At 41.8% G+C, this 20932-nt stretch overlaps 1 protein-coding gene across 2 annotated transcripts; it reads right to left on the bottom strand.

The window, feature by feature from the left end:
• Window positions 1-272: 272 nt before the first annotated feature.
• DIS3L (DIS3 like exosome 3'-5' exoribonuclease) lies at window positions 273-18785 on the bottom strand. Of its 2 annotated transcripts, none has more exons than XM_075431944.1 (17): window positions 18615-18785; window positions 15884-16037; window positions 15117-15245; window positions 14322-14457; window positions 13156-13332; window positions 12158-12236; window positions 11015-11194; window positions 9882-10051; window positions 8677-8838; window positions 7679-7926; window positions 6703-6795; window positions 4615-5148; window positions 3591-3745; window positions 3301-3479; window positions 2799-2944; window positions 872-1046; window positions 273-796 (listed from the first exon to the last, which is right to left on the bottom strand). In XM_075431944.1, the coding sequence occupies exons 1-17, from the start codon at window positions 18742-18744 to the stop codon at window positions 485-487; spliced, it is 3159 nt and encodes a 1052-aa protein (XP_075288059.1). In that variant the 5' UTR covers window positions 18745-18785; the 3' UTR covers window positions 273-484. The 2 variants fall into 2 exon arrangements, with proteins under 2 accessions (XP_075288059.1, XP_075288060.1); XM_075431945.1 differs by having other exon boundaries at window positions 15884-15984; window positions 18615-18674.
• Between the last annotated feature and the right edge of the window lie 2147 nt (window positions 18786-20932).

The following is a 20932-nucleotide window of genomic DNA, read 5'->3' as shown; positions in this document are numbered from 1 at the left end:
CTTCTTACAGTCGTTTCTCCTTCTTCCCCAACAGCTTTTCCCTTTTGTGGAATGAACAGGAATCACAGTAATGGCAAAGCCCTGAGCCTGCCCTCTCCAGTAGCACAGGCTAGGCTGTTGTTCGTCACAAAAACTGAACAGAAACTATAGTGGAAGGTAGCCAACAGCTGTAGGAAATACTTCAGTTTTAAGAACTTACTTTCCCGTGTTGTCCATAGATTAACTTTTTGAATGATTGTTAAAAGAATTCACCACACTGTCTTTAGTCTGGAAGATGAGATTTATCATGTACAAAATCTTTTAAAAATTCATACATGTTCATAATCAGATAAAAATAATTCTTATTTAAAATAGACATTTAGTTTCTTATTAAAATGATTCTTGAATATTTAAATAGACTGCTTCAAGAAGACCCAACCCAAACTTACTCACACAGAGCAGAGAGGAGCAGACCATCAACAAGCAGCTGTTGCTCGGTTATAGTTCAAGTTCTAATGTCAGCTGAAACATCTAAGAGTGCCAAATCCCTGATCTCCTCCAGCAGCTGGTACAAGCTGGCTCCCTTGGTCTGGCAGTACTTCTGGTAGTCTTCATCCAGTACTTCAGCTCTTGCTTGTTCCTGGGCACGCTGGGTGGCTTCTGCAGACCGACTGACTGCTTTTACTAAGTCAGATTTCACCACGTGGCAATTCTTCTGGGAAACCTCGGTGTCCGACGTCTGGTATGGTGCGTTCCTGATTATTTCAAGCTTGATCGTGTCAGCATGGCAGCGGGAAGTCTGCACGAGTATTTTTACCTTAAAAGCAATATAAAAGTCACTTAATTTCTGCTAGTGCTATTTCCTTTTGCTTCCTTCAGATTAAATACTCACTGTAATGTGATCGAAAAGGCTTAATGTAACTGATTCTCCAGTAGTTGTAGTGGAAGTAATTTTATTCTGAAAGCGATGAAGTGATCCAGGCTTCCACTCACAGCTCCTATCACCTTGACAAGAGATGACTAAGCCTTCTTTGTTTTTCATATATGCAGCACCTTTGATGCCATATCTACAAAAAAGCAGAGGAGCAGACAGAAGCTGTTCTAACAATTTTCACCCTTATCAGTTCTCTTAATTTCAAAATCAGCAGAAGGCTGGCAAGGGTTATATAAAAGCAGCATGAAAGGGCAAAGCTGTGGCCTGATAATCCTGCTTCAGGGACACTGAGGTGTTTCGAAAGCAGCGAAAAGAAAGCAAAATACAGTCAGTGATCCCTTATCTCGTGTGTTGGGTGGAGCCTGGAACGGCCAGATGATAGAAGAGCAGCATTACGGGTTTTTCCAGACAGTGATGTGAGGAAACAGTCCTCCATTAAAAAAAAAAAAAAGTTACTTGAAGAGCAGCAGCATGCTTGCCCTGGATTCTGTGGAAGGCAGCCTCTCTGGGCCAGGCAGGCTCTGGCTCTTCAGCCGTGCTTCCAGGCCAAACCATCTGGAGGGCTGGAGACGACAGGCCTACTGCGAGCTGGTTCACAGCCCAGCTCTGTCTGGGGCCAGGATCAAGCAGCTGTATGCATGGAAGTCCAGGGCGTTCATGTAACAGGTTGCTTTACTTCACATCCCTGCAGAATGGTCTTTGATTTTTGTTTCTGTTTTTTAAAGGAGAGTTCTTATGCCTACACTTCTCATACCTGCTAGCTAGCTGGGCAGACAGTGTCACTGCCAGTAACGCACAGAGACCATTAACTAATCCAACCTGTCCAGAGCCACTAAGGGAAAAGAATGGTAGTTCTCTTCCCCCAGCTGGAAGAGCTGGCCAAGTCCTACGAGAGGCACTGCTTTCCAGCTCTATGGTGCCTTTTGCAAGGGCATGGAGTGACATGACAAGGGGTAATGGCTTCAAGCTGAAAGAGGGGAGATGTAGACTAGATGTAAGACATTCTTTATGATGAGAGTGGTGAGGCCCTGGCCCAGGCTGCCCAGAGAAGCTGTGGCTGCCCCCTCCCTGGCAGGGCTCAAGGCCAGATTGGATGGAGCTCTGAGCACCCTGGGCTGGTGGAAGGGGTCCCTGCCCATGGCAGGGGGATGGAACTGGGTTATCTGTAAGGTCCCTTCCAACCCAAACCGTTCCATGATTCTGTGACTAGTCCCTTCTTACATCATTCATTTGTCAATTTATAACATAAGCAGAACACATTTAATATACTTCAAACCACAGATTTAACAGCTCATAAATTGGAAAATAATGTTAGCCTCATGCAAAGAGTTTTATTTCTGCTTGGATAAATCAGAGGCTGAGATATAGGCACTTAGAAGAGCCTCACTGCCATACACAGCACCATGCAAACGTTTCTGCTGCGCTTCCCTGCTCCCTGCGAGGAGTGGCTGAGCAAAAGGCGCTCCTGGCCTGCAGAAACTACAGTCTGCAGTGAAGGAAAAGAGCGCTGAGGAATGCATGGCTTTGTGATTTGGAAAATCACTTTCTATTATTTGAAAAAGAAAAAGGGGGAGGGAAGTGGGGGGGATATTCCAGTCATTGTTCTGCCCTAGCAGCTGCTTGGGCAAAAAACGTCCTTGTAAGGTTTTGACATAAATGGATCGTGTGCAGCCCAGCCTTACCACTTCCTCACGGAACTCCTTTTCAGAGTCGACGCACAGCAAAGCACTCCTTGTGATTGCAACAAAAATCTAAACCGCAGTCATCGGTCCACACCAGGCCACGCTACAAACACTTCCTTTCCCAAGGACCAGAGCACTCTCACAGCATTCCAGTAACACCACTGTCTTATTTTTAAGCTCAGCCCAAGCTCTAATCAACTCACCTTGGTACAAAAACAAGCACACCGTTTGTTCGAATTGAGTAAATAACGCCATCTGCTATGCAGCGCTCATCTGTTTCTGGCGTTTTGTCTTTGAAGTACATGCACTGGAAGAGTTCAGTCGACTGTTTCTGAGCATGCTGGGCTGCCTGCAAACACCCCACACAAAAAGGGAAGAGAAAACCACCAAAATAAATATTTCAACAAGCTTGTTTGGCTTTGATTTCCATCATTTCTTTTTCCTATTACTTAATCCCTTGCCCATCCCCCTAGAAAAACTACATCTAAAACAAAATCCTACGTGTAGTACAGGTGAAGTATGAAGTTACTTTTACTACCACTCAGAAGAAAACTGATGATTAACTAAAAAAAACCCCAAAGCATTATAAACAAAAAAAGAGTGATACTGTGTCGCTGTAGTACCCAAAAGCCGCAGTCAGGAGCGGTACCCCACTCCGCCGGGCGGCATACAGCCACCCGGAGACACGCGCAGTGACCATCTTACCCGGTTTCTGCTATTAATGTGTCTGCACAGTTCCTGAAGATCCTTATTACTGAATACACTATCTTTAACATCTCCTTCAGTTTCATTCAGAGTTGCTGCCGTCAGCAGTCTGTGGACAACAATGTCAGCGTACCTTCTAATCGGAGAAGTGAAATGAGTGTACTTCTCTAAGGCGAGTCCTACAAATAAAACAGGAAGCGGTGTGAAGCAATCGGAGGAATCAACTGCCTCCCACCCACCATTTCAGAAATAACCACAGGAGCAGCATAAAAAATGAAGTGACCAGATACCATAATGATGAAACTCTTCCTCAGGACAAGAGCCAGTGGAGAAGTACAATGCGTTAGACATCGCGTGAGTGGCCATAGATCGCAACAGTTTATTTACAATTGGATCCAATGGGTCATGTGCTTTATCCAGAGACTCAGCCAACGCTTTGTTAGACCTGTCAAAAAAACGTTAACTCTGAAGAAAATTATGCTATCCCTGATCTTAATAGCTTATAGTTAAAAATAGCATACAAAAGCACATAAAAATTAATAGTTATTAATATAAAAACATGAATGACAAGCAGAATGGTATTAAAACGTTCAACACCATTTAGTAACAGCTCTGCTTTAGAAAAATGTTCAGAAAAAAACTCCAGTTTTCCTGGGTCTGTCAGGAAACAGGCCTGTCTTCTGCAGCCTGGAAAACCAAGAAGGACTGGAGCAAAATCCCATTCCATGCTGCGCAAAACAGGCGGCGAGCTGGCCGAAAACCTGTTCTCTACAGGAGAGCACACGTGCTGCACAGAAGGGGACGGCCACGTAAAAGGAGGCACTGCTGACACCCATCACACTCTGATGTCCAGAAATGGTGCCTCCCAGGGCGATGAAGCTCACAGCCTTCTCATAATATCTTCACAAAGTCATTCTGAACGATTTTGAGTCACTTAACATGACTATATTGCACAGAATTAACTCGATTTAGACATGTACTCTCTTACACTACTGTTACAAGACATATGCTGCAAGCAAGGCTATTACAGAGCTCACTCACTACGCAGGGACCGAACAGACTCTTTCTGGGTATGTCTAATATTATTCAGTTACTGCCACTTCCAGCCCAGCCAGCAGAATGTGGGCAGCCTCTCTTGTTTAGAGCTTCATCTCCCACTTACAGAAAGGTCACAGTAAAATATTCTTTAAGAACTGCTATGCAGTGTCTGTTAACATTCATACTGAGAACTGTAATGCTTTGTGACGATAACATAGCCAAATAGTTAATTGCTTAACTTTAATTAAAGTGCTTAAAATAAGTAATAAAAGATACCGTGTGTCTATTGAGAAACCTTTGGCACTGGCACATTCTCGAAGCTCAGTAAAAAATTCCTGTCGTGGTGGAGGGTGTTGACGCAACAAAGCTTGATGAGGAAAATTTTCTGCAATCTTTCTTGCCACCCAGTGGTTGGCAAGAATCATACATTCCGCCACAGTCTCATGCACCTCCAGCGGCTGCTTGGGGATGAGATCATGGATATTGTTTTTATCATCCAGTTGCACTCGGACTTCTACCCCTTCTAGTTCCAGAGCACCACAGCTGTCCCGCTTAGCTCTAACATGTCTTGCTATATCGGTGAGTTTTGATATTGCCCAGACCAGTTCAGCCAACTTCTTCTGTCTAGTTACTTCGTCCAGGTTTTTCAGTTCCGGGATATCACCAGCAACGCTTGTGTCTCCATCTAACAGCCCCTGGGCTGCTTCATAAACTAGCTTGTACGCAGATCGAATGATGCTTTTGTTGTAGCAGACTCTCAGCATTTCATAGGACTCTTTTTCGAGTTCCCACAAGACACTTACAGCATACCTGAAAGATAAGATCACAACTCTATACATAGTTCTGGTTGACTTGAACTGTCATTTCAAGCAGATCCAACTGTTCACAGATTTACAAGTTTCATTCTGTTTTTTTTACTGGGAGCATCTTTTTCTTCATAAAACAAACCAGTGCTCAACAATGTCACTAATTAATGCACTTGCCTTACAGTCTCATGTATCACAACTTCAAAAACGAGCAGCAGCTATGCCAGCAGTATTTTCAGTCCACCTCTTGAGGCAGAGTACCCCTAAGATATAAGGCCACATCTATTTTAAAGCGCAGCTACACTGCAACAGTTATTTTTGTTCATTTTTATTTGTCAGATGCGTCCACAATGAACATATCTGCACCCTGCACATCCCTCATGCCAGCCAGGCAACTAACCCTCTAAATTGCAATAAAGTAAGGTAACGCATGTTTGAGGAATAGGACAACAGTAAAACACGTCACCGTTCACATGGGCGCACGCACTGCAGACTGAAACCCCTGCGAAAAAACAAGCGAAGAACACAGATGCCTTCACCTTGAGGCTGCTGTTTAAATACAAAGCAAATTCCTAAGATTATGGGTAAACATGACGGGAGGACGAGATAATCATCGTATAATACTGTATTTCAACTTTTTGTGACTCCCTACTACTTCACTTACAAATAGTAACTAATAATTCAAAGAGCAAGTGCACAAGCAGTTACTACGGAACAGGTAACATAAGGTAACATTTTTGAGCACCCACAAAGTGTTCACAATCTGTGGAAAAAAAATAACAAAATTAATTCCACCACCCCACCCCCCCCTGCTAAATCAGTTTATCATACGGTGACACGGGTGCTAGGGCCAGCCTAAACGCAGCACTGGGAATCTGTGATGGGGGCAGAGTTGGGAAGAATCGCCCTCACTCTCCCCTTCTCAGCAGCAATACTGAGTTATGCCCTATACAACTGATCATGGAATTACAGCGCTGGACATTTAGCAGCCAGTGTTAACTCCCGCTGAAAAAAAAGTCTACGTGAAACGTCATCCACGGTGCTCTCTGAAAACCTCAGCGGGGCTCATGCAGGTAGGAAACCTTGCTTTTGCATCAGAATTATTCTGTCAGCAGTTAAATTTCATCCAAGAAAAGATTCAACAATGATGAAAGATAAATATTACAAGAGCTCTTCTAATGGGGTAATGTGCCAACAACTAATGATTTCAGGAATGAGTTTTTCTTGTTTAAAGAAAAATTCCAACCTCAATCTTCTCAGTGATTTCATGTTATGCTTTGAATCTTGCATGGATGACATCGAAGTTCAGCTGGATTGCTCTGCTCAAACAAAATGCTTCAGCGCATATTCACGTTTTGGCAGGGAAAAGTATTGCAGAGCATTCACCCTACCTAACTGTGGTAGAGCTGAAAGGTATTTTTCAGTGTACACTACTCCCTCAGTCCAGGATTTAGTAACAATGCAAAAACATCCAACCAACTGATAAACACAGAGGCTGGTAGCAATAATTAAATTACTTGTAAAAATCTCTTTCCTCAGAAGCATTACAAAATCTTACCTATCGACTCCACTAAGAAGAGAGCACACGTCAGCACTCAAGACGGAGGGCAGCATGTCATAACGACGATCTGCTAAATAGTAAGTTGTTGCCCTGAGGAATAAAATATATTTACTGTTCTTCTCACAAGGACTCACTGGCGTGCATCTCCCAAGCAGTTTGCAGTGTAAGTGTAACTTCAGCAAAACAAGACACATAGCATGTTTTCAAAAGGTTATTCTTACAGAACCCACACGTATGCAACACCAAACTCAAATTATTTAAATAACTATTTGTATAGTACAAGCTAATTTTGCCTTCCTTGGTATCTTCAACTGCTATTAAGGCCAGAACTACGGCTGTACAAAATACACTCAGCGAAGAAGAGGCCATTTAACGGCCATACCAAACACCTCTGCTGGCTATACAGTTTACATTTCTTTGCATCTACAAAGAATGCATTTCATAAAGTGATTCAGCAGTTTAAGCTCAAAAGAGTGGCAATAAATAAAACAAAAAGGAATGTTTGGCATATTAAAACACAAGACTGAATATTAAAACATAAGCCTGCTAAATACCCCTGGAATTCAATTCAGGTAAGATTTAACTCCATTTGGTGGGTGTTCTGTGTGAAGATTCATCCCCCTTGGAATGCAAACAAGGGGTTTGCAAATACTTCAAATCACAAATGTTAAAGTAGACTATAAAGCAAACAGCAGTGATTACGGAAAGATAAATCATAACTTTGTGGAAAAGAGCAATTTCATAGTAAAAGGGTGAATCAGTACATCAGAAAGCAGCTTCTTCACTAGCAGGCCTATTTTATCCAAATAAAAGCAGAATCCCATTAGTTATATATTATTTTTAATAAGCTGTTTCCATGGCATGAAAGAAGAAAGACTGTTTCCTTCCTTCCAATGTTTCTCAATGTTTCCTTAAGGTAGATTCACAAACTTCTAAGCGCCATAAATTTTCTAATTTTTAGAAAATAATTTACCTTGCTCTGGCCTCAACATCAGTGTAAGAATTTGCTGCCACAAAATGGGTTACATCTGCAATGTGGACACCTAACTCCAGATTCCCATTAGGCAGAGTTCTAACGGAGAGCGCGTCATCCACATCCTCGCAGCCTTTTGGGTCAATGCTGAATATCAAGTGCGTATCTCTCAAGTCGAGACGTTTCTTTTCCTCCTCGGGATGCACTTTCCAAGGATTCTCTGAAGAACTCAGGGGCATTTCATTCATCTATACAAAAACATTATTGATGAATATACATTTATATCTTTTCTATAAAAAGAAGACAACAAATTAATTAGCTTTTCCTTTTCTACACTGTTAATTGTTTTGTGTACCTTTTCATCCTAGACAAATTCCTCTTTCCTTGCATTTTCCAAGTCAGTCTATTACATTTACTTTATGGAAAGTATGAGACAGAACTGAAAAGGATGCTATGCATGTTATTAATAACTGATATAATTGTGGTGATATTGCAGCTCTGGCAAACATAACCATTGCATATTGGGTTTTTTTACATTCTTTTTCTTTCAATTAATTGTAGGTATAATCAAAATAGTTATCTATGAGAGCTGGTTTCTCTACTGCTTGAAGACAAAAGGATTTAAGACAGTGATTCCAGTAGGTCCAGGCCTTTAAGAACTGTACCATAAACACATACTAAAGATATATATATATATATATGTATATATAGGACATATAAAGTATATAGATCTTAAAAGTCTACTTCAAATTAGAACTAAGAGTTTGTAATCTTCTCCACACAGCAAACATATTTTAAAATCACTCTTGACTTGAAAATGTGTAGTACTATAGAACCACTGATCCAAAAGGAATTATGGAAAAATAACCTATGAATCGTTTTCAGCTTTCAAAAACCCATTGGCAAGTAAGCCATTCAGCTGTACGAGGGTCTCCCTCTTTGAGAAACAAGACCCTGGAAATCAACAGAAAAGAACATGTCTAATCACAAATACTAACCTGGATTTCTGAGAAAGGGGCAACACAAATGCTGTTCTCCACCAGAATAGCTGCAATTTCCCCCTCCAGATCTCCAATCCTTCCTAGGACTCTCACGAAGTGTCCATTTGGATACATGGAAGTTGACTCCCAAGAATCAATGCGCACAACAACTCTATACTCCTGCAGCAAGACAATTCTGTCAGAACAGCAATCTGCTCCTGACAATCGATCAATACAAATACTCCTTCAGGGGCAAACAATGCTATCCACAGAGACTGGCAACTCTAAAAACATCATAGCAAGGAAAAAGAAACCCACAATGAGATGCATCTAAACAAATACTGAGAATTACATTTAATTCCTGATCAAAGACCCATTTGATATATGGTCAATGACAGAGAATCTCTATCTTACAGTATAAAAAAATAAAAGCAAAAACGAGATGTACACAAATATTCTTACACCAGAAAAGACACAACTGGAATGTACCTCTGTGAAGAAGTACTTCATGTTACAAGGTAAAAGCAGCTAGGAATGAACAAAACCATGTTTCTTCTTTCTACAGCAATAGCAGGCTAATCATAGAATGCTTTGGGTGGGAAGGGACCTTTAGGGGTCATCTAGCCCAACCCCCCTGCGGTGAGCAGGGACATCTTCAACCAGCTCAGGTTACTCAGAGCCCCATCCAACCCGATCTTGAACATTTCCAGAGATGGGGCCTCCACCATCTCTCTGGGCAACCTGTGCCAGGGTTTCACCACCCTTATGGTAAACAATTTCTTCTTTGTATCTAGTCTAAATCTACCCTCCCTTAGTTTAAAGCCATTACTCCTTGTCCTGTCATCACAATTCATTATTTATCGAACAGCTCCCCTTACTACCTTCCTCAAAGTTAAATGTAGTCATAGATCCAATAAAGCCACAAGGGATATTACAAGTTATACCCCTAATATGACCTTTAATTTATCAGGAAAATAACCGAAGCACATACTATACAAATGCTCAGGGTACCTGGACGGTGGCCCAAATCCAGAACTCTTGCAAGTGACACAAGTTCTGACAGAAACTGAACACATTCCTTCATGGCAGAAATTGAACTACTCTCACAGACTTAACTTTATTAATAGTTTTACCCATGTTTTTGCCAAGGAAAACAATTAGAGCATGTAACACCCACAAATTTTGTAGGAACACAGAATAGAGAAACAATTCTGACAAATTACCTGTAATGCTTCAGCTTGCTGGGTACTGATCCGGATTTTGGGAATTCGGTAGTCCCAAGGTGTAACAAGGATTTTCTGAGCATTTCTGCCCTGGGACTGGCTCTCTTCTTTAGAGGGGAATGTAACCACATAATCCCTCCAGTTCTTTTGAATGATTCCAACAACTTTACCTTTTAATAAGCAACATTGTTGGCTGTACATTAAAGAGTTAAACAGGATGAAAGCAAATATGTGGGAGGTACAGAAGATTCATTGCTTTGTAATATGAACTAATGCGTCCACAAATCTGTATTACAATTGCTAACAACATATGGTATGCAGACAACAATACCAGTTTGTTATAAATTACCGTTGGCACAGCCAGATTTTAATGAGCTTTTATTTATGTGGAGACTAGCTCATTGTATAGATTTCAGTCCAAATTATTTGGAGAGATTCCCACTACTACTGAAGTGTAGCAAATTCTAATAAAAAATACAGATATTTTTTAACAGCAAAGATCAAAATCAAACAGCATTTTCTTGTAGAAAGAGAATTGACCACCTACAACTTTTAATTCTGACTTAAAAGTATACTGAAGACATAGCTATACCTGCAGAGTAATATTTTCAAATAAGACTCTAAGTTCCCATGATACACAGGTATGTCACATTATAATGGGAGCTGGATACTTCTCCTAACAAAAAAAAATTCCATTGTGAACATTATTTGTCATCAAGAAATTAAAAGGATGCTGTTCTCTTTCTGTACAATCAACAGTGATAGCGGAGGACTTGCGCCCACACTCTGGTAAATTGGTCTGCATTAGAATGGCAGTTCGTCTCTTGGAGAGTTGTGAAGAGTGACAGCATGCATTTAGGTTGCAAAGTATCTTCCTAAAATATTCAGTTTGGAATAACTACAAGAAAAAAAAAAAAGGCGGGTTCACATGTAGGAAGAATCTAGTGGCCTTCTTGTTGGGATAGGTTAGAATGCTTTGATTTGGGATAATCACTTCAAATTTACTGTAGTGCAAAAAATGTGACAATCACAGAAATCGAGGGAAGCGACTATATAGCGAAAAGTACAACGCAGCTTGGACCAAGGAAGTGCGGTAATCTTAACAAAACGCTGTAACACGCTGTCTACTCTACCTGTGGGCATAGGGTCCCCAGTGGTGTCTGCAGGTGCTTTGTCCTCCGTCTCGTTTTCAGAAAGGGCGACAGTCCTTCCTTTCCATTCAGGCAGAGGTAGTAACTCCACAGCTACCACGTCACCATGGATTGCACGGTTTCGAGCTCTGGCCCCATAAATGAGAATGTCACTTTGAAGTTCTAAATTTAAAACAAAAAGAAACAGAACTTTAAACTGCTAAAGAAAAAAATCAAATCCCTCCACTCTTGGCAGCATTCTGCTGAAATAACAGAAAATGACATTTGCAACATGATTTCTTTCAAAAAGGACTACTGGCAAGTAATTAACACTGCAAGAAAATTAAAACCTTTCCCTCTTTTTAAAAGGAGATATTAATCAATTCTGTAAGTGAACTCTTGAATAAAAAGCACCATAGGCTAGAAGGAGTTCATTGTTCTTAGGCAGCAGCTTTAAAAACACACAACACAGTTAAACTGTGGAAACCACTGCCACAGGATTCTGGGCAGGGTCCAGAATAAAACAAGTTTTTAAAAAGGATTAGTATATTGAACACTGGTTTGACTGCAGGGTCTGTCACAGGAACATTTGAAAGTACTTGTTAGTGAAAGCTGGGACAATATATCTGCGCAAGGATAATGGGCTATTCCTTCGAAGGTATTTATTACTAACTCCTAGCAGAAAGACAATACTGGTGTTCCAATCTGATCCTACAGGCATTTTTCCTACTATGTTCACGATGACCAGCTTCCTAATCCTGCCAACACCTATGCAAGCACTTCTTTCAGCCAAATGTGTGGTCATCTGAACTTAGAGAAAAGCACAGAGATAACAATTTTCATCAGTTTTCAACACCAGAAAAGGTCTAGGGAAACTCCTGGTACAACAGGAGTCCAAAACGTGGCCAAAGGTGCTAAGAAAGAGCAAGGCAGACATTAAGCATACTGGTTTCTCACGAGGCCCACCCTCTGGGTTAATCTTCAGCCTCCTTTCTGTCCCATGAAAATCATCCAAGCATTGGAGTATCTTAGCCTTCACCTTATTTAATAACTGAACAGCTACATGCATATGGCTACATGGCTTTGTGTAAAAAGCACCGACAGTGTCAAAAAGGCGTTGAGTAAATCCTCTCATTGTCTTTTCACCTGTTTCTTTGCTGCCAAATCCCTGAAGTCGAACAAAAGCTTCCAGCTGCGCTCTGTGTTTATTGACACTCAGTGTACCCTGAAAGAAAACAACAAACCAATAAACAGAATGGAATAGTCACACCTCTAAATAGTGAACTTTAAAGTAGAAAATATTTCATTTTACAGTTATTTTTACATAAATTAGTAGTTTTTATTGATATGTAGGTTATTATGAGCATAACTGTTCTCTCTATGAAGGAAGAATGTACAATGCAGAACTTTCAAGTACCCACTCCTGGAAAAGAATGGTATGTCCTGTTCAATACTCAATTTAATTTTAAGCTGGTAAAGGTCCTTTTATTCAAAGCTCAGGCAGTGTAAGATTACTTTCGCTGCCTGCCTTAACAAGGAATCTGGAGTTATTACTACGAGAAGGAAAAACCTCAGTCTTTCTGTTCACATTCTATTCTTGCCTTGCTGCTGAAATTGTCAAGAAAGGAACAAATTGCTACCTCTAATTATTTAAACTATTTTTAAGAGAAGGACACTTGTCCACCAACCATCCAAATTAAGGTCCTGAACAGCCATAAAACCATAGATTAATTTCACTGACTGAGAGGCAGTGTCCGTGCAAATGAAGCAAGAAATGCTGCCCTTGTACAGCATTATTTATATTTAAGAATGAGATACAGCTGCTTCATATCACACACAGTTTCTCAATTTACAGGTATACCACATCCCAACCTGAAGAAAAATCCATAGCAAATTTAAGATCCTCAATAACAAATCCTCATTTTTCCTTCTCCAAGAGGAAAAAAAACCCACATGTTCGTAAGATGAAGTAGGGAAGTATTTTGAGACTCCTAATCCCTTCCATCCTCTTACCTTTACTTTATTTTCCTTCCCTCTTCCTACTATAGCAATATTTCTTTATCTAATCAGTCTAATTCGGGTAACTAAGGGGACCAAGCGCAAGACTGCACTGTTCTGTGTACGGTCTCTATATATCAAAGTACCTGCACATATCTTCCAGATTTGATCCCAGCCTCCAATATCTCCACAGGTAAGTGCTCAGCATATTCTTTTCCATTGTTTTCTTGGCTTTCACTCTCCCGTTCACGCCGAGCTTGAAGTATAGAGTCAAAGAGCTCATGGGCAGCCTTTAAGTCAGGCCAAAAGTTATCCAAGTAATTCTGTATGCACGTATATAAACAAACATAGAGGTATTCAGAGGACACCGTTCTTTTAGTAAGGCTTCATTTGGAAAGCAAATAATGGACAAGAGCTGTCTCATATGCTGTACTCAGATGGCATCTCCAAGTGGTAATGATGTGTCTGCTCTAAAAATCACAGATTTCTTCCAGATTCAACCTAACTCATTTGCTAAATACAACAAAGGAGACGCGACTGTTAAGACAGTATCCTACACTTTTACCACGGATATACCCCATCTAGGCTACACAATTCTTGTACACTGCCATCACAGAATCATCAAACTGGCAACCCACTATTATTTTGACACTTTTTATATGATTTTGTAGGCTACATCTGGACCACTTCCCATTACCTTATAGCAATTAAAAAACCAAGCATCATAATTTTTACATAGCTTTAAGGTAAAGCTGTCTGGTCCTGGTTTTACTCAAGGTCCTTCCACAGCTAAACATATCCCATCCACGTATCCCACTGAATACAAGTGGTATCAGAGATCAACAACTAAATGAAGAATCAGTTCTCTTCTCATGCATCACTGTATCCTAAGTAGTCAAGGCTAAAGTGAACTCGAAGAATAATGCTGATGGATATTTGGGTTACAGCTGTTTATGGACTGCTTGCACTACAGATTTAGACAGCCGGCTGAAGTAACATTATTATTTATCAACGCCAAATTCTTGAAAAACCAGGAAAAGAATGAAAAGGGCTCCTAAGAAAGGTGACCTCTATCTTTAATGCTGCTGTTCTTCTTTTCAGTCCTCTGGTTTGCTCACTGTCACCTTTTTTATGACATTCACATGACCAACATCTTTGCTTTCTTTGAAAAATGAAGACACTAATTAGCGTTGTAGTTTTCTTAAAGGTAAACTCTGAAATGATTTGCACTATACATAGGGCTTTAATGCACCTGCTTCATTATTTTACTGCAGCATAAGGGAAACCTTCTTCTATTTTACCGGCATGTTACCTTGAAGGAAATCACAAACACTCCTTCTGTTTCATTTCCGTACTGCCTGATAGCATCTTCATCTTCTGTTACCATAACAACTGGCATCTGACCCAAGCAGTGATTATAGTACCAGACTGCTGCATTGTAAATACTCCTAGAAAAACAAAGTTTGAAATAAGATTTCTGGCATATCTCATTCGCTACTTGCAAGACACTTGCAGGCTTTCTATGAACAAGATATTGGTTTAACCACGTACGTTTGAGATATATACAACAAAGTTACACAAACCCTGTATCTGCAAAAATTTTTATGTGCCATACATGAGCACCAAGAGGACACAGGAAAAGAAAATGTTTCCTCCCCAGTACCTCCACATGTCGCCTAGCTGCAACACAAAGTACTGTTCCTCTGAATGACAGCTGGTAAAAAGCAAGTTGGAACCTCCAGAACTGCAGTGCTTTGGTGTTTGCAGGCTATCAAACACGACACCTAACAGTCCAATAATGATCAATGCGTGATCTATCTATTATGCTAAAACATTCTTTAAAATGGCTGTGTAACTTCAAAATTATCCATCTTTTTTTTTAGCATTACTGCATTCAATTAAGTACATTTTTGGTCCATGTTCCTAAGAAAACAATGTCGACACTTTCTTAATCACAAAAGCACAATCTAGACTTTCAGTTATTGTGAACTGTTCCAGAGGCAAGCAGAGCAAGAATATGAACTCTTACATATTCAATGCACGCTAATATTCCTACATACAATGTGACAATGTTGTCCAGCGTAGTACTACACAAGTTAAAACAAACCTGGTCTGCCATTTCTCCATGGATTCTCCCTTCTCTCTTGGCAAATAAGACTGCTGGTGGAATTCATTAGCAAACACAATACAGTCATGCCGGGTATCCTTTACTAGATTTCGTAACTTGTTGTACTGTCTGGAATACAAAAAAGATAAATATAGATTTGTGCTTTCTTTCGATCATGCTATTTTAACTCCAGATGCAAATACTGCTGAAAAACTTAAAGAAAAGTACTGTCATGCACTAAGAAATGCATTCATTAAACTACACCATTGATGATAAAACCTAACAAGCATTCATAAGGGAAATTAGAAAAGCTTCTGATGTTTAAACATAACTTACGGCAATACACAGGTTAATGTCTGGTAACATAAGTACCATATAATAGTATTAATTGCTCCCCAAAGACAAGTGCTCAATCTTTAATACAGCAAACCAAAAACATGTCTGTGAACTAGCTGTGGCATACAAAACAGTGTTACTGCAAAGTCTCCTTAAGTCCTGTCGCAAGCCATCTGATTAGTTAATAATGCTACAGGTTTAATACCAGTCCTGTCAAGTGAAAACTATGACAGGCATTGATGTCCATGGATCACAAAGGATCACGGTTCTTCCCCTTCTGTAAAATTATATTAGGATACTTGAAAGACCTAAAACCAAATTAAGCTCAGTATATTTGCTGACTTCGGGTTACTGTGCTTAAATACACCTTTTACAAAGTTTGTATCTTTATTTCAATCTAAACCAAAAGTAAATTATTATAGGATAAATACCTGCGTCCTTTTTGATGTTGCACAGCTTGACATGCTGTTTGCATGAAAATAATACCTTTCAGCTCCAGAAACTCGAGAATCTCAAGGTAATCTTGAACAACCTTGCAGTCAGGGACAACATAATGAGTAACATCATCCGATAACAATTTGCCATCTAAAATATAATTCAGAGTTTATAGGTTTAAACTTTCAGTTGCAATACTGGTTTCTTAAAAATACTTTCAGACGTCAGGAAATCAGAGCTGTGTATCTTCAAAGGTATACATACGTCTTTTTCTGATGAAACAATTTATGACTACTAGGGTACAATTCTGTGGTACAATCTCTAAAATTCCTGACAGAACCCTTTCGCATCCACTGATGCCAAAATTTGGTGCAAATTCTATCCAAATGAGTAAAAAAGATCCACCTTCATTATGAAAAGGATATAACTTCAAGAGTCTGGATAACAGTCCTTTTTTCTCTACTTTCATATGAAAAAAAGGAGACCATACATCTGCCACAGAACATCTTTTCACAGAATTTTCAAAGGGTGTGGAATTACGGGTACTTCTGTTACACTGCTTCCACAGATCTCTCTATTCAACATTATCCAGCAGGCTCTTTTTCTATATCTTTACATAAAAGAATACAGGTAAGGGTACACGTGGAGAAAAGCTGTGCTACCACAAAGAGAAGATGGTCTTGAATATAAACTATGAATCATCACTGCTGATCTTCTCTAAAAAGACTCCATCCTTTAGGAATATGCCATCAGAATACCACATCCAACCCATCACAGATGACATCTTAAAAAGTACTTCAAAATTAATGAGTTTAATTGCTCTCAATATTTCAAAGATTGCCCAATAAAGTTTTGGGTAGCGGGGATCTCCACTGTATTTTCTTTCCATGTCTACTTATCCCTTATGATATTATAAACACTGAACTGCTGAACTTACTGTAGTGCAGGCCAATTATATATAACAAAAGTACATAGATCTTGACAAGTTGGGTTATTTTCATGTATTTCTTAGAACCTGACACAGGACCATCTGTCTATTAACTGCAATCATTAGAAGTGTGAATCCAGTAGGCACAATTCTGCACACAGTAACGTGGCTCCGGCTCACACTGAAGGCATATAATGGATGATGGCAGAATGCATACAAGAAAGCTAATATTTATTAATAATTCAGAAGAGCATTAAAAGTGAAATGTCACTTGAAGATTTATGTAATCTGCCCATATTAAGCTATCCTTGCCTAACCTATACATCTAAATCAGAACAACATCTAAGCAGGCGCAGCACACCACCGCCACTGTCTGTAGATGTGATTTATGCAGGCAGTCCCTCACAGTGCATGAAATAAGTTTGCTCAGCACACTGTGCAGAGTCAGGAATGAAAACAAATATTCACCTCACCTCTGAGTTACCTAGACTAATGACAAAGGGACATGTTCTGACACTCTTCTACAGCACAATTTACACTTAAATCCAGAAGAGGGGAAGTTAGGCATGAAAAGAGAGGTAAGACTTTTTTTCTGGTATGTGCCTGTAATGTACCCTTAAGGAATTCATAACAAAATGCAATACTTTTGGGAGCAGTAATATCCCTACCACTGACATTCTAGAGAGCAGTAATACAATACTCTCTGCCCTCACTTGCAACAAGCACCTAAACTGAAAGTGACATCTGTATCAACTACAGTTCAAAAGAAGAAAAAAAAAAGGTAAAGCTCTCAATCTTTTCTTTTAGGTAAGCAAATAGTTTGGTCAGTTTAAACAGGCTGGATATTACATTCGTTATTTGCCAGTCAGTTTCTTGTGCCAAATAAATTGTGCTATTTCACCATGAAAAAACCCTGAAATGTCAACCAAAAGTCACTTGATGATTCACGTAACAGCACCACAGTATGCAAAAACTAGTATTGTAACAGTATTGTAAAAACAACACCCCTAGACATCCCAGGGGCTGGAAGTCTCCCCACGTCTAACACGGCCCCATGTAACACAGGCACCGACATTTAACTACTTAACAGCAGTAACTGCTGGTGCAGAAATACAATTGCTTCAAGAAAACGGCTTGGCCCCGTTCTAAGAATACTTACCAGGTACGTAGAGAACTTAATTCATGCTACAAACCACCACCCTGCAGAAATTAATGCATTTCAAAAGACCTTTTTAAAAAGCAAAGTGCGAAACTTGCATAGTCCTTCAGCCCTTTATCGCTGTCTGTGAACTGCTCGCAGTTAAACCCTGTAACCATCAACTTTCTCAATTCCTTTTCCAGTTTTCTCAACACCTCCTTTATTTCTGAAGCAGTACTTTTTTAAAGTATTGCTTCGAAGCAGCACTTTTGCTACCCCCTTGATTTGGTACCGTTTGGTTTTACCACCACTCCACACGCTGGTGCTCAGCACCGGCCATGCCCGGCTCGGGGGGGCAGAGGAGAGACCCCGCGCCGGCCCGCACCTCCTCCCCAGCTCCCTCCCGTCGTTCGCTTCTCTTTCCTTCACCGCGGCTCCCCGCAGCCGGTCCCGCCGGGTCCTGTCCGGCCTCCCCGCCTGCCCGGGCCGCGCGGATCGCCTCTGCCCAGGCATCGCCCTCTGCGCCCAGCTCCGGCCGACGCGGCCTGAGGCACAAGGGCCCCCGGGGGCAGCTGCCCACCGCCGCAGGGCGATGCCCTGCCGGGCCCGGCTGCCCGGGCTCCCCTGCCTCCCCTCAGCCCCCCGCCGGCAGCCCCCTCACCGCGAGGACAGGCGGCCCGGCACAGGGCGCTGCGGCACGGCACGTCGGGGCGGAGGTAGTGCTCCCGCACGACGCGCACCGAGCGGCCCTGCTGGCCCCGCAGCTGCAGCACCTTCTCCGTTCGGAGCATCGCGGCGGCGGGAAACCGCGGCCGCCCGTGCAGGGCCGCTGCTCCCGGGGCGCTTGCGCATGGCGGGGAGGCGGTGCGACCGTACGGGGCAGGGCCTCAGCGGAGGGGCGGGAAGAGAGCGCGCGGGTGGTGGTGGCTCCGACGGGGCGGAAGCTGAGGAAATTGGGGCTACGGTTGAGGGGCTGGCGGGAGCGAGCTGAGGGAACCTGGACGGCAGCTGAGGGACGGGCGGGATCGAGCTGAGGGAACCGGGACCGCAGCTGAGGGACGGGCGGGACCGCAGCTGAGGGACGGGCGGGACCGAGCTGAGGGAAACGGGGCGGCAGCTGAGAGGCTGCTCTGAGGGACAGGCGGGACCGAGCTGAGGGAACCGGGACCGCAGCTGAGGGACGGGCGGGACCGAGCTGAGGGAACGGGGGCGGCAGCTGAGAGGAGACTCTTGAGGAGCTGGGGCCAGGTGGGAGCTGAGGGGGAGACCGGCCATCGGCGGGTTCTGAGCCCCGGGAGAGCCCTGGCCTGTGCGACTGCTTGGGCAGAGAGGGCAGATTCAGTGAGGGGAAAACCAAGAGATTTGGGGGAGAGTGGACAAAATGCTGAAAAAGTGGCTGGGGTGTCCATGGAAGGTGAATGAGAAGAACGTGTCAGACTCTTGTTAGGCTGCAGTGGCATTAGATTGGGGTGGTCTTGGTGAAGGTCCATGCGGGGGTTTTCTGTTTGTTTTCAGGCTTCCTATTACAAGGGGGGTTTTTGTGCTGGAGGCACTGGAGGCTGGAAAAGGGTCCAGGGAAGGACAAGAACAGAACAAGACTGTCTTGCTGTGCCTAAGCTGTAGTGCTGCATAAATGCACGCGTGTGAACTTCCATGGTCTTTTATGGCATCTTCCAGGAGAAGTCCCAGGTCTGTTCCTCAGATCGTCTGGTTTGGTGTAATCACCTGAGGGCACTCAGGGAGTTGAGGCGGGGAAGGGTCTAGGGTGTGTGAGGAGTGCAGGCAAGTCCTGATGCCAGCGAATTTACAGTAGGCACCAATATTGTTCTCATTTATGGAGGGGAAGATAAAGGCACTGAAAGATTAAGTCTTGCTCAAGATCAAACAGGAAAGCTGTGGATGACCATGAGTCCAATGTGTTGTTGCTGTGTCTGTGTCAGTGCTCTGTAAATAAGGCTGTAATGCTGTAAGTATGGCATTTGGGGGATGAAAAAAAGGATTAATACTTTCTCAATATTAATTAATTGCCTACATCATAACCTCACTTGAACACAAATACATGGTGCAAGCTATCTAGTATTTGTCCTTATGAGGAAAAAAGACTGGGAAAGAGCCAAGGCAATATGTCACTGTATGTTCCTGTTTATTCTACTTTCTTATTTTTCACAGGTTTTATAAAATGTGTATCTCCAATGACTAATACTTCTAAGTAACCGATTGGTGCCAGTAAATGAAAGTACCATCTGTAAGAAACTGATTTGCAGAAGCCAAGTTCTCAAACATATGAGGAGGAGGAGGTGTTTTAACTCAGTGAGAGACGACCAAAGTGTAGACTTGGTTTTGGTAGTCACGATGGTTTTAGACATATTATGCAAGTAGGGTGTGAGAGGAAAGGGGAAATAGAGACCAGAATGATGAGGCTCTTGTTCAGTAGGAACAAAGATGAAGTAAGCAGTGGTGATAGAAAGGAGAAGAAAAACACAACATTTGGGAGGAAAGACATTTAATTCAGCTCGAAATGTGGCGATGCTGATTGCTGACAAGGTGAAGAACACAGACCAATGTGCTTACCCTGTGTCAATCAATGACTGCAGTAAAATGAAGGTTAGTTAAATAAAAGTGGCCAAGATCACTGATCTCAATGAGATCTTCCTCTCATTTTGAGGAAAAATTGGCTCATTATTTGACTTTGCTGATACTGTTGAGTAGCTGCATGCTTATTCCTAATATCCTTGTCAGAAAATTTTTTAAATTATCACAGTTTCCCCCCCTCCCTTCCTTCCTCCATTGGAGAGCAACCTTACCAAATGTAATTATAAGTCAAAGGCTGAGTCACTAAAACCAGAAAGAACTGTTTACACTTTATTTAACAACTGAATTTGTCCCAATGAGATCAGCGACGGACTTTCATGCTCGTCTGGTAACTGGCTCTATACATGGCATGATGGTTGTGCAGAGACAGCCAAAGCTAACAGGATA

The sequence above is a fragment of the Opisthocomus hoazin genome, chromosome 10 (genome assembly GCF_030867145.1).
Source record: "Opisthocomus hoazin isolate bOpiHoa1 chromosome 10, bOpiHoa1.hap1, whole genome shotgun sequence".
NCBI classification, from domain to species: domain Eukaryota; kingdom Metazoa; phylum Chordata; class Aves; order Opisthocomiformes; family Opisthocomidae; genus Opisthocomus; species Opisthocomus hoazin.
Note: the sequence above shows the minus strand (reverse complement) of the source record. Positions and strands in the feature narration are given on the sequence as shown.

Excerpts from the sequence above, each read along its gene's own strand:
- DIS3L (XM_075431944.1), bottom strand. The coding sequence starts at position 18,744 with ATGCTCCGAACGGAGAAGGTGCTGCAGCTGCGGGGCCAGCAGGGCCGC. Across the intron at positions 12,237-13,155 it reads AATCTGGAAGATATGTGCAG|GGTACACTGAGTGTCAATAA; the intron begins GTACTTTGATAT and ends GTTTTCTTTCAG. Across the intron at positions 5,149-6,702 it reads CTTCTTAGTGGAGTCGATAG|GTATGCTGTAAGTGTCTTGT; the intron begins GTAAGATTTTGT and ends CTTATCTTTCAG.